Raw genomic sequence first — 14,341 nt, 5'->3', positions numbered from 1 at the left:
AATATTTAAATATGTTAAAAAATATATAATAAAAAAAATAAAAACTCGTATTTATATTACGCGGCACGTTCAACGATCATAGCTGGTAAAAGCCTAGCACAACTCTAAAATGTAACAGTCCAAGTGGCTTTGGGCTGTTTTATGCTGTCACGAACGACAGAGGCCAGCTTGCGTTGACTACTGGTTGGGAGGAGGAACTGAGTTTATTTTAATTAGTTTCATGGGCCTAGGCCCAAATATATTAATGATGTAATGGACTTTTTTTAATTTCTTTATCGTGCTTATATTAGTTGTTTAAACCATGGCCCTCAAGGCCCAATAGATGAGAAACCTTCCATTAGGAAATTCCTACATATAGTTGTAGGGAGAGTACTGTTTGCTTTGTCCAAAAACTAATAGAAACTTCTTCTTCTTCCTTCTAAATTTTTTTGAAGGTTTTCTCACCCTAGTGGGATATTTCAATTTATTCGCCATTAATCCATTGGGCTTGTTACATAAAACTATCGATAAAAGAGAAGGCACAAGAAAATTAGAGCTTATATAGCTTTTGGATTTGCTTCATCACAGATGATGACTCCAACAAAGTAAGATTTACCAACACCCAACCAAACTCCCATGGAAAAACAGCTACATCGTAGAAAACACTCACCCTAAGTATCCACGAAAGCAGTTTGATGTACATGCGCCTTCCCGTGGAAAAAAAAACATGGCGAGACATCCTTGTCCAAGTTCAATCTGCCAGGTTACGATTTTATCTTGGCTCAAGATTAGAATACTATCCTCACCGCAATGGGTAAGGCGTCAAAAGCTAGCTGTAGTGCCTTACCATGAATTTTATCTTTGTCTGTCAAACTATGTTCCATTATAAAGTCGGCAGACAACATCCGGATATCAGGTGAGATCTACCAGCTCGCTCTGTCATCCCAGTTTGCATATCTTGGCTGGGTTCCACACCTCTCCAATCCACCAACACTCTCAATCTGACTCTGTATTTCTTCAAAATCTTCAGCAGCAACAGTTTGTCGTTTTCCAGTCTTTATGTCGAAGCTTCTCTTGGGCATTTCTGGGCTCATGGCATGACCCAATGGCATTGAAGTGATGACGGACGTAGATGAATCCCCCTTGACCTTTGCCCTGAAGTTGATGTTAGAACTAGGAATTTTAGAAAAGAAGATCTCCAGAATATTGCCAGAGCACCCACGATTATAAGGATTCTTCTTCCCATCATACCGGTACCGGAAATTTTCATATGTTGTCTGCAGTAATGCAATACAAGGCTTAAGAAGACAAAAATAACCAAAGGGAACATAAACAATGATAGTGGTAAATAGGAGATAGGAACCTGATTGGTAAAAATTAAATAGGCATGAAATGCGGTAAGACCTCCAACAAACCAAACAACTATGAACGTATATAAAATCAGAATTCCTGAAACAGGGGACTTGAGAAAAGCCCTCCAGAGATTACAATGGCATGCATCCATTATTTTCCCAAGATTGACCCAGCAAAAGGCAAAAACATAGAGGCAAAGCGTGGTTGTAGAGGACACAAACATGAAGAAGAATCTGTAGTTCCTCTGTAAAGAAAACATGTCAACCTTGTTAGGACAATGAAGGGTGAGAATGCATCCTACAATGACAACCAGCAGAGTATAATGAGAGACCCATATTTATAAACTTAGTTCAGCGAAGAACCAGACATAGTGAATAACATATGCCAAGAAATCCGAGAATGACAACAAGCACAGTATAAAAAAAATTAATCTCTCAACCTCAATTGAGAAAAATAACTCTACATGCATAGATGTATATTTGTGCATGCGTAACGATGCAGGTGCATCTGTCAATGAATGTTATACATTAATATTATATACATATATAGTTAGCTGCCAAATAGAATCCAAATGATGATGTAACAACTCCAGTTGGGGAATAATGAGCATTATAAAGCTCAGAACTAAAAATCATTTCAACACCGAAATCATTTGCCTGCACTGCAATAACTAGGATAATCAGATAACTCATCCAAACAGTGAACTCTTTGGAACTCTTTGAGCAAGTTCAGGGAACTAACTTTCAATTAGAAAGTAAAGAATCACCCAATCATACTGAAGACTGAAAATCTTACAATTCAGATCAGAGTATCCAGAAATTCTTTATTTTAAAAAAGTCACTTAAAACCCTGGAAATTAATTTAGAAATCTGGTAAGGAGTTATACAAGAGGCTTCTTCTACCAGAGGGGCAAACTCCATACCAACCACCAGGATAAGTGGGAGATTTTCTGATAAATCCAGCTTCCAGGTTATTACAATTTTCCACAACAAAGAAATTCACCAAAAAATATGAGTACTGGAATACACACAGCCAAAAGTTATTCAGAAGTAGAGAAGATACGACATGAATCTAATTATTATATAATAGATTCAAGTGAATGATTAGATCAAGAATCATGCAATCACATTAATACATTTTCAAGACCGACAACAATCTGCTTCATTGACTGTAGGTTTTTAACAAGCATCCAAATAAAAATCAATCTTCTTTTTCCCCAGCTGACTTGTGTGCCATGATTCCAACGGTTTCACTTCAGCCAAAATGAGAGCCATAGATCCTATGACCTATGGGTGAACCCCCAAGGATGGCAGGTATCCTGTGACTTTGAATTACACATAACCGAACTTGAATGGGAAACATATTCCCGTGCTTATTAATATTCAGCTATCTCCATCAACCTTTTACACCGAATTTATAATGGATGCCAATGGTTATGATCTAAAGACAAAAGTGAGAGACAAAAATGGAAACATACAGGGGAGCTGAAGAGGAAATACACCAGCTGTAGGAGGTAATGAAGTTCGAAGAGCCGGAAGATTAAAAATTTTATGGACATGCGTGGACACCCTTAACTACTAGAACACAATCATTATTGTAAGTGAAATGAAACAGATTAAAATAATAAGCACATATGGAGTTTGTAATGTACAATATATTCAATGTGAACCTACTTCCCATTTAAATTTACATAATCTTCTAAAACCCCATTTTTATCTCAATATAATTCAATGTTGAGTTATTATTTTCTTTCAAGAAAGAAGCTTCTAAGATAGGAGCAAGGACTTGTGATTCTAAAGTGACAGCTTCATATACCGTAGGACACGAAAGTAACTCAAGGCAGGCAGAGATAATAGACTGGTGGGCATCCAAAAAATAAGCATCCTTCACACACCGCTAGTAGTTTGGTTAAAAAAAACTGGCATTTTTACTATCTTATAATCAAGTCCCCAATGCTGTTCAAGTTGCTACATGATATAAGGTACCCAAGTTTTACACAATGACAACAAATGTAAGAGGAGATTTTTAGAATGAGCATACCTTCCCAATACACTGTCCTACCCATGGGCAATGGTGATCAAAACGCTCGACACAGTTATTGCAAATAGAACAATGCGAGCATCGTGGTGGGCGATACAGCATACATGTTTGACAATATTTGACTTTAACTACTACCTTGTCGTTGACCATAACATCTTTTGTAGGTGGTAAACTTGGAGCGCTACTTTCCCTTCCATCAGCAGAGATACCTGAGCCATTGTCCTCATCTTCAGGATCTGGCGGATGTGGATTTCGAGGAATGATGCCAGGCTCTCCTCCAGAAGTAAGGAAGAGAAGAGTTATTACCTGCAACTCAACAACTTTAATCATCCAATTGTTAACCAAAGTTGATAGTGCAATAATATTCAAGACACCAAAAATGTCAAACAGAGATTTTTTTTTAACACTGTTCAACTTCATTAAAGCTTTTTAGAAAATGTTATACAAACACTTTCATTTCCATATACTCTACGGTTACACAAATTTAAATTGTTTCATTCCTTGTGCTCCATTTGGATTTCATATTGACACAACCTTACTTAGTTCCAGAAGAAAAGAAAGGAAAAAAGAATAAAATCAGCCAAGTATTTTGCAGTCAATTAACTTGGTTAAACAGGGATCTTCATTATCTTCTGAATTGAAATATAGATTAGAAGAGAAATCGTTTTTTCTCTTTTGTCCGATCTCCTTGGTTACCCAGCAACCAGAAGAACCTTTATGAAATAGAAACTACATAGAATTGAGCGTTACCCGCCAGAGAATGCAAAAATGTTTGTTTTCTAAATGCAGTTGCATAATTCTATCCGGATATGCCTATTCGTACGTCCGCCCGTATTTGTATAAGTATCAGCAACAATATGAATTAAACAAGTATCAGTAGCGATATGAAGCTGGTAATTTGAGAAGCCACGAAATGAAAAATGAAGAAGTACTCACATATACAGTGAAGAAAGCGCATATAATTACTATAAGATTGCCGAAAGGGTGCTGGAATTCATTAATGAGGCTCCGAGATACAAAAGCACAAAACATTATTACTGGGGTCACAATCAGAAACAGCGTCAGGAATATAGACCTCACGTCTGGACCAAATATAAGTCTGCCTCCCAGGCAGAATCTCTGCGAGAAAATACAATTTTCGAAGAATTATAGCCAGTAGCTTTGGCTTTATAAAGAAAAAAATTAGATCATGATAATGTAAATAAGACCGATAGATAAATGAAGGGCTCACATTGTTTCCTTTCCAAACTTGATAAACACGCAGGGAGGGAACATTGGGATCTTCCGTTATACGTCTGTTGGAGTCGGAGAGCGGCGGAGGCAGTGGATTCGCATGCATGTTTCCTTGCATCATTGCCGTTACCCACGCACCACTGGAATCCTACTCGATCTCTTGGTGTCACCTGCTCATTTCTTCAATGTTGAAGATGTACTTACCCCCTCCCGGCCCCACTCACTCGATCTGCATACGAAAGTCCGCACGTTGAATTGTGGTCATAAACGAAGGAAAATATTCAAAAAACTAATAATGATCTTCTAAATTAGACCCGTATTTTTTTCTGCAGCTTCTCTTCTGGAAAACTTACGGATCGAAGGTCGGAAGGTGGCTTCCAGAGCCCGAAAGTCTGTGTCCGGGAGGAGAGATTAATACAGACAATGCATGAGTGCCGAGAGAGGAGGACGCAACCGCAACAGACCCCGTGGCCAGGCGACTTTCCGCCAGACAACTCGGATGGCCGGTTTTTCACGATTATGTCAACAGCTCGCTATTCTTTTCTTCTTTTTTTTTTTTTTTTTTTTACCTTTCCTTTTTTAATCAAAAAAATAATGCCACGAATGGACAGATAGGTCCTTGGTAATGGCAGTGTTTGCAGGAGGAGTTGTGTTATACAGAAGTCTCACATCCTGTACATCCACTTAAAAATATGTGATTTTATTTTTTTATCCTCATATTTCATATTGGAAATGGAGAGAAAGGGACTGAAGAAGAAGAGAAGGAAGAAGAATATGTGGAACCATAAAGCAAAGCAAATAAATATGCACAATTAAAGGCAGGCGGTTGAACCGACCATATGCATGGATGCAATGTGAAATAATAGAACAAATAATACAATAAACATATTCATAAACTTTAATAAAGATTACAAAGTTTATGGGAATGGGTAGAGTGATCACTAAAGGATCTTTTCTCTTGAGAAATCGGTGAAAATAAGCAGAGATGGATAGATAGCTTACAATATGGGTTTTCGCTAAATTGTCTCTGCCTAGAAATGAAACAAGGTTCTCCTTTTATAGATGAAGGAGTTCCTATTTACATGGGATCCGTGACTCACAGTTGTCATTTTACTGTTGAAGCACGGGAAAATAAAAGCAGAAAGTAAATCCGTGGGTGAACAGTGTTATTATTTATCCACGGGTGTCATCATTGTGTCTGGCGGCTGAAGCTGCTTTTTGGCACAAAACGATAAAGCATAAAGGGGACTGGTGGGTCCGGTCCTCTTTGAACTCAAGTAGTAGTTGACAGAAGTGGTACCTTCTGCCGAAAGTAGGTAGCATTTATTCTTCATCTGTGTCTATCCCGACAAATCCGGAATTACCGAAGAAATTGCTGTATGAAGTCTCTGATGCTGTGTCTGAGTCATTTTCAGACTTGCTTTGAGACTTTGATAATTCTTCTTTTAAAATGTTGATTAAATCCTTTTTATTAAGTCTGTCGAAGAGTGAATCTGTTTTCTTCTTGGACTTGGAGGATTTGCTGGAAGAACTATCCTTTTCTTTGTCCTTATCCTTCCCCCCCTCGGACTTTGGTGGAGGAGTAGGGGCCTGAAGTAATAGTGGGTATTCAGGTCCTTTGGATGGGGCAGTCATGATCTGTGGAAATTCCGTAATATTCTGCAAATTTGGAGCAGACTGGGGAAAATCTCTGATCAGGAAATCAACAATTTTTTGGACATACGCAAATTTATCCCACCATTTTGTGAAATAAACTCGTGTCATAACATCACCATTTCTTTCATAATTCCATTTTAAAATCCACGGGAAGTGGTATTTTTTACAGAAAAGTAAAGTATGGTGAAATTTTCTGGAGTGTTGATCCAGGGTTGGACCAACGACTTTTGAAAATTGTTGATAAGCTTTGAAGAGCTCATCAGGAAGTATTTCAGGAGCATATCCATATTGGTTCCACCATTGGATGAACCAAAGTGGGAGATGTCCTTTGAATTTCTTGTCAAAACAAAAGAACCAGGAATGGTCCATAGCAGGAGTTTGGAAGAACATGAAGCGCTTCCAAGCATCAATGTAGTCAAAATAAGAGAAAGCAGTGTCTATTAAGTCAAGTTTTTTGGTAGAATAGGGGGAAGATCCCCATTCTGCCTGAGTGATGACTTTGTGAATATAGGCACTGTGGTAAATTAATTTGTTGGGATCAAACTTGTCAGGAATGGGTTTGATAACCAACGAATTTGTTTGTATTAAAATACTGGAATAAAACTGGAGATTTTTTGAGAAATCTTCAGGGATCCAGTGAAAAAGAGGAGGAAAATATGAAGAGGAAATTTTGAAGGGATCTGTAAATATCGTGCTGTTGGGCTCGATATGAAACAGATAAGAAACAAAATTCTTTTTCAAGAACTCAGCTTTTCCTTTTGGGAGGAAAAATTGAGGAGTAATAGGAATAGGTTTTGACTCAATTGCTTTCGCATATGGGTCAAAAGAAGTAATTACCGCAGACGAAAAGGTCTGTGGTTGAATTGGTTTGCCAAGTGGTTGGAATCTGTTGGCAATATCAAGTGCTGTGGAGGCAGCACTGGTGGAAGCAGATCCAGCCTCATTCTTGATGAGGTTTATACTGGGCATTGGTGGTGGTGGATTCACCTTTTTTTCTCTCTCTCGGGGTTTCTTTTTGCTGGCCATGGTGAGGTTTCTGCAAAAATTCACGGGTGAGAAAGTCAGGGATAAAATTTTTTGTGCCTTTGATATATTCAATATCAAAATCAAAAATACTTAAAATACCTTGCCATCGTGCAAAAATATGTTTTGATGCAATGTTTTTAACATCTTTTTCTAAAACAGATTTTGCAGATATGCAGTCAATTCTGACCAGAAACTTTTGATTTAAAAGGTCAGATTGGAATTTGGAAATGCATAGTACTATAGCCAAAATTTCTTTTTTAATAGTACTATAATTTTCTTGTGCAGGATTCCAGGTTCCAGAATGGAAGCGAACAATTTGTTCAGATGAACCTGGTGAAACACATTGTTTCAGAATGCCCCCATAACCAATGTCGGAGGCATCGGTTTGCACAATTTTGAAAGAATCGGAAGTAGGGATACCAAGGCACGGAAGAGTTTTGACATGTGCCTTAATTTTCCTTACTAAATTAGTATGAATTTCTGTCCAAGGAGGAGGATTGGAAAGGAGTCGTTTGAACAAAGGACGACATTGTTTCCTCATATCCTTGTAGAAATCAGCAACATAATTGAGAGATCCTAAGAATCTCTGCAATTGATTTTTATCAAGGATGACATCAGGGAATTTGTCAGCAAATTCGATAGCTCTTTGGATTGGCCTGATTTTGCCTTCAGAGATGTCATAACCAAGGAATCTAATCTTGGTCTGAAACAATTTAATTTTTGTTGCCGAGACAACAAGACCATTGAATCTAATGATATCAAGAAACGCTTGCAAATGTTTCCAGTGTTCATCAATAGATTTGGAAAAAACAAGAACATCGTCAATATAGACAATGGTGAAAGTAGAGAATGAATTGAAAATATCATTCATAATATTTTGGAATTCAGAAGGAGCGTTTTTTAAACCAAAAGGCATGACGTTCCATTCGAAATGACCGAAAGGGGTAACAAAAGCAGTCTTGTACCTATCTGACTCGGCTATTTGGATTTGCCAAAAACCGGACTTAAGGTCAAATTTGGAGAAGACTACAGCATCGCTCAACCTATGAATTAAGTCTTGTTTATTGGGGATAGGGTATCTAATCCACTCTAAGACTTTGTTCAAGGGTTTGTAATTAATAACCAGACGAGGGGTACCTCTTTCTAGTTCGGCATTTTTCTGGACATAAAAAGCAGGACATGACCAAGGTGACTTGCTATTCCTGATAATGCCTTTATTACGAAGATCATTTATCTCCTTTTGGCAGTATTCCAGCGTTTTGCTATTCATCTGAATAGAATTGGCTTTTGTTGGAATATTGGCTTCATTAAACCCTTTAATGTATGGGAGAGAAACTATATGTTTCTTCCTATACCAGAAAGCATTGGGTAAATCAGAACAAACATCTGTAATTAAACGTTTGTTGAAAGCATCAATTTTTGAAATTAAAATAGAATTGGATAGCTGTTCAGAAATCTTTTTGTACCTAATTTCCTGCTGGAGGAAATTCAGATGTTTTTGTTTTGCTAAGAACAAAGATTTCTTACTTTTATCCGAATCAATTTCAAAACGGGAAGCAAAGTGAAACTTTACTTTCTGACCAAAATGGTCGGTAGTGATACCATCTTTTTCAGTCATGAAAGGGTATAAGGAAGAGATAAAAGGGATTCCCAAAATTACTTTGTCAGACATGTTTTTGACTAAAACAGAGGGAATCCGAAAACAAATGTTATCTTGGCAAACATGAGCATTATTGAGCTCATAATTAATGGTCATCTTTGAACCATTTGCCGAGAATAATCTTTCAGTAGATTTTTCAAAATACTTACTAGGAATGAGTCCTTCTTGAATGCAATTCAAGTCTGATCCGGAATCAATCATAGCAACAACAGAGAATTGAAAATCATGAGCAACAATAATATTAACTCGTGAAAACCATTTAGGAGGAATAGTATGACGAATTAAACAAATCTGGTTGTCAGTAGGGGAGCCCTGTTGACTAGAACCAGCCTCAGTTTGCTCATTATCAGAAGGGATATCATGATCAAGTTGTTTGTCAATCTTGATTAATAAAAATTCTTGTCTTAAAACTTCGTTCTCAGATTTGAGGTTGTTTACTTCAGACTTGAGATCTTGGATTTCTTTTTTGACAGAATTTATTTCAAATTGTAAATCAGAAATGGAAATACTCTTGGATTTTTTCTTTGAAAATCTTTCCAAGGTTTCTTGAAAATTAACCCTTTGAATAGAAGGTCTAGGATCCTTTCGGAGCATAGACTTCTTTAGCTTTAGAAGGTATTCTTCTTTAAGCTCAGGGTCAGTAATTTGGGAAATCAAGGTTAGCAAAAGGTTCTGTTCTTCTTCCTCCTTAGTTAAGACATTGATTGTCTTACTAGGGGGCTTACAACAAGCAGAATTACAATTGCAACCCAGCTTTAAGTCAGAGGGATCAGGAGTACTAGCTTCAGAGTGATATTCTGAATCACTAGAGCTGTACTCAAGAATCTCCGATGATGAAGACGAATCTGTTTCTAGGAGTCGAAACAGTTCTTCTCTATCATTGGGATTAATATCCATCTGGCTAAGCTTCTTTTTAAAAGCTTTGGCTTTCTTGGGACATTTGTTAGCAAAATGTCCAGTCTTGCCACATAAATAACATTTTCCAGAAGAATCATTTTTGGAATTTTTAAAATTTCTTTTCTTTGGAAAGGATTTGGAAAATGGTTTTTTATAAGATTTCTTATAAAATTCATCACGGGGTTTTCTCCTGAAACCATCATGAGGTTTAACAAGTTTGTGCTTTCTTTTAGATGGAGCAATACTAGGAAGACCGAATTGTTCACAGAAGGTGCCCATTTCGTATTTGGCCTTCTTACTATTTCTCATCTGTTCTCGAAGCATTCTTTGATCATGGCACATACTAATACCAAGTTTCTTAACAACACTGAAGATGTCACCATAGGTGTATTCTTCGTAGTTAAGTAATCCATCAGTACCAGTAAGTTCTTCTTTGACTTTGTAGGCAAACAAACGAGGTAATCCATCTATAAATTTCTCCTTCCAGTAAGGCTTTTGACTGTCGTCACGAAGCATTACTCGAGAAATAAAAACATCTTGATACCATCTATAATCTGACATCTGATGACATCTGAGATTATTTAACTGGTCGCTCACACGACTAGTTACGTTAGATGGTGTTCCAATAAAATGTTTTAAAATAGTAAAAATCAAAGTGTTGATGCTATCAGGATGTGCAGTCCCAACAGATTCATCGAAAATAGGTAATCCTTCCTTATTGCATTTTACTGCATGTTGGATGGATTCCCTAGCATCACTGGTTAGATACTTATCCCACCAGTTCCTTAAAACTCCGGTAAAACCTTGAGTTAAAATAATAATGATATCTGGTTGTCTAATGTTATTGTTGATATAAGCATTAGCAACCATTGACATTTTACTCATGGTATTGATGATTTCTTGTTCAGAGAATCCATCAATATTCCATTCGTAAACTTTGTCAGCAGAGTAAGAAGATTGGTTTTGAAAAACTTTTTCTTCAAACTGTAAATCAGGGGGTGTGGGTCTGGAATACCAATTCTTCGTCAGACTCATAGGTTTGGGTTCTTTTGAAGTAAATCTGGCAATTTCCAGGTTTTGGAAATTTTTTTCAATAAGATCAATATCCTTATCTTCAGAGGATTCTTCGTTAGAAGATTCTTCTGAAGTTTCTTCAAGAATAAATCCATCACCATTACTATTAAGAGTACTGGTAGAAGGTTGAGATTCTTCTGAAGTTTCTTCAAGAATAAATCCATCACCATTACTATTAAGAGTACTGGTAGAAGGTTGTTCTTTCTTTAGATCAGTAAGTAATTGATCAATTTTATCCAAAGTTCTGGCCTGAGAATTTTTAAAATCGATTTTTGGCCTATCTTCGGGTAAACTAATCAAAGGTTTTTCAATCTTTTTCTTTGTCTGATCTTTAGGGAAGACCAAAGGATGATCATTTCTAAAAATAGGAGGAGTGGTAAAAACAGGTTTCTCCATCTTTTCCTCAATCCAGTCCAATTGTTCTCCGATCGTTTGAAGAGCAAGATTCGCGAAATTATTTTGAGAAATAATCTTTTTTGTTTCTTTAAGAATCTTGTCCTTTTCCGGATCCTTTGAAACAATAGTATCAGATAGTTTGAAAGGAGAAGCAATTACTTCCGATCCTTTAAAAGGGATAACAACAGTATCTAAAGGAGGGTGACTGGATTGAATCACAGTTCTGCCTTCTTCTTTGACAAATTCATTTTTAACAACATTCAACGTGTTTTTTGAAACATAAGTATTTTCTGCAAAGTCTAGGAGAGAAATATGCTGTTGAAGCTTATTCATCTCTTCTCTCCATTTGCGTTTGACACGTTGTTTTTCTAAATCTGAAAATTTTGCAACATAGGCTTTTCGCCTTTGTTTGTTTTCAGAAGAAGCGAAATCTTTTAATAAAGCAGGTAAATCAAATTCAAAAGATTTGTTCAAAACATTTAAACTGTGATGAACGGGGAAAACAGGTGCAACAGGGGCTTGCATATCTGAAGCAGTTGGGGACATAGAAGACGTATCTTCTTTGTCGGCTTCTTCATTTATGTTCTGATTTTGTGAAGAATCAATTTCTCCTTTTGCAGAATAAAAAGCAGAAGTAACTTGAGAGGAGGTAGAAACTCCTTTCATTTTTAAAACAGGTTTAGCAGGTTGGGCTGTTCTTACTGAATCCTCAAGAAATTGATGGAAATTAATATCCTTTCTTGGATTGTTCTGAACAGGGCCAACAAAACTAGATCTGGAACCAGCAAAAGAATTCCTTCTTCTACTACTGGAGGTCTCAGATTTATCAAAAGAAATTTTAACATCTCCGTTGAAATATTGCTTGATGATGTCAACATCAGCACCCGTAGCAATATTTTTAGGAGGCATAGGCATTTCTTGTTCCAAAATCCATTCATTAGGAAGAGAAATATCATCCCAATAAATCCTTTTTGGAATTTTAATATCTACATCTGAAGAGCTACTCTGGATCAGGAGAGTATGCTTTCCAGAAGGTTTTGCAATGGCTTTTGGGTCTAAATTCGTTTTTAAAAGACGATAATAAACCCTGAAAATTAAAGCAAGAGGTTTACTTCCTTCAATCATATGATATCCAGAAGTTAAAATATTTAGAATCAAACATTTTAAAATATGTTCATCAGTTAAAGCGAGTGTAATATTTGGAAAACAATCAAAGTGGACTGGTCCTTCTGATAAAGAAGATTGGACCATTCCGAGAATGCTATCCTCAAACCCGAGGAATCTGCCATCTCTTAAACAAAAAAGAACAGAAGCATTGATGCCTAGCCTTGTTAAAGGCTTAGCAGCAATTTGCACAGAACCTATATGGATATACTTAAATCCCTCATTTCTGTATTTTTTAATATCTTCCTTGTTAAGGAGATAACATTTTTCTTGGGACTTAGATATACTATAGGTTTGTTCGACTGTCCGAACATTCAAAGTATTCAAAAAAGTATTTTTAAACCAAGTGGTTTTGTAAATATCAGTGGGTTTAATGTCTGGGATCTTCCATGATCCTAGATCAGGAGATAGCTCTTCTCCAAAAGAGCAATCCTCTTCATTCACAATATCAGGAGGCAAAGTCGTCCTGGAACTAATTGAGGAATTACTCCTCCTCATCCTAACTGATTTTGATCCTAATCTACAGGGAAGGTTGCATCTCAAAGAGGCTGCGAACTATACCTTGGCTGGTTATACACGGTCCACCTAGTATGCCCTAGACGCCTACCACGGCTGGAACGGGTCTTATAAAGGTGCTTGTTATAACACAGACACGACACTGGACCACCTAATGCAGAAACTCCCGCACCCGGTAGAAGATGATCAAAACAAGATAGAAAAAAGAAGAATAATATGCAACAATTAGATACCAGAATGGCTCTGATACCATAAACACTTTGATTTTTACATTTTAAAACAGTATTCAGGTCCTTTGGATGGGGCAGTCATGATCTGTGGAAATTCCGTAATATTCTGCAAATTTGGAGCAGACTGGGGAAAATCTCTGATCAGGAAATCAACAATTTTTTGGACATACGCAAATTTATCCCACCATTTTGTGAAATAAACTCGTGTCATAACATCACCATTTCTTTCATAATTCCATTTTAAAATCCACGGGAAGTGGTATTTTTTACAGAAAAGTAAAGTATGGTGAAATTTTCTGGAGTGTTGATCCAGGGTTGGACCAACGACTTTTGAAAATTGTTGATAAGCTTTGAAGAGCTCATCAGGAAGTATTTCAGGAGCATATCCATATTGGTTCCACCATTGGATGAACCAAAGTGGGAGATGTCCTTTGAATTTCTTGTCAAAACAAAAGAACCAGGAATGGTCCATAGCAGGAGTTTGGAAGAACATGAAGCGCTTCCAAGCATCAATGTAGTCAAAATAAGAGAAAGCAGTGTCTATTAAGTCAAGTTTTTTGGTAGAATAGGGGGAAGATCCCCATTCTGCCTGAGTGATGACTTTGTGAATATAGGCACTGTGGTAAATTAATTTGTTGGGATCAAACTTGTCAGGAATGGGTTTGATAACCAACGAATTTGTTTGTATTAAAATACTGGAATAAAACTGGAGATTTTTTGAGAAATCTTCAGGGATCCAGTGAAAAAGAGGAGGAAAATATGAAGAGGAAATTTTGAAGGGATCTGTAAATATCGTGCTGTTGGGCTCGATATGAAACAGATAAGAAACAAAATTCTTTTTCAGGAACTCAGCTTTTCCTTTTGGGAGGAAAAATTGAGGAGTAATAGGAATAGGTTTTGACTCAATTGCTTTCGCATATGGGTCAAAAGAAGTAATTACCGCAGACGAAAAGGTCTGTGGTTGAATATATCAAAGGCACAAAAAATTTTATCCCTGACTTTCTCACCCGTGAATTTTTGCAGAAACCTCACCATGGCCAGCAAAAAGAAACCCCGAGAGAGAGAAAAAAAGGTGAATCCACCACCACCAATGCCCAGTATAAACCTCATCAAGAAT

The 14,341-nt window shown here is 37.0% G+C and overlaps 1 protein-coding gene across 1 annotated transcript; it reads right to left on the bottom strand.

Moving 5' to 3' along the window:
- Positions 1-518: 518 nt before the first annotated feature.
- Positions 519-5,150, bottom strand: LOC108997285 (probable protein S-acyltransferase 7). Its single transcript, XM_018973484.2, has 6 exons — positions 4,959-5,150; positions 4,604-4,834; positions 4,309-4,491; positions 3,373-3,678; positions 1,343-1,576; positions 519-1,256 (listed from the first exon to the last, which is right to left on the bottom strand). The coding sequence occupies exons 2-6, from the start codon at positions 4,724-4,726 to the stop codon at positions 903-905; spliced, it is 1,200 nt and encodes a 399-aa protein (XP_018829029.1). The 5' UTR covers positions 4,727-4,834; positions 4,959-5,150; the 3' UTR covers positions 519-902.
- Between the last annotated feature and the right edge of the window lie 9,191 nt (positions 5,151-14,341).

The sequence above is a fragment of the Juglans regia genome, chromosome 13 (assembly GCF_001411555.2).
Source record: "Juglans regia cultivar Chandler chromosome 13, Walnut 2.0, whole genome shotgun sequence".
NCBI lineage: Eukaryota > Viridiplantae > Streptophyta > Magnoliopsida > Fagales > Juglandaceae > Juglans > Juglans regia.
Note: the sequence above shows the minus strand (reverse complement) of the source record. Positions and strands in the feature narration are given on the sequence as shown.

Excerpts from the sequence above, each read along its gene's own strand:
- LOC108997285 (XM_018973484.2), bottom strand. The coding sequence starts at position 4,726 with ATGATGCAAGGAAACATGCATGCGAATCCACTGCCTCCGCCGCTCTCC. Across the intron at positions 3,679-4,308 it reads GCGCTTTCTTCACTGTATAT|GTAATAACTCTTCTCTTCCT; the intron begins GTGAGTACTTCT and ends GTTGAGTTGCAG. Across the intron at positions 1,257-1,342 it reads ATTTAATTTTTACCAATCAG|ACAACATATGAAAATTTCCG; the intron begins GTTCCTATCTCC and ends GCATTACTGCAG.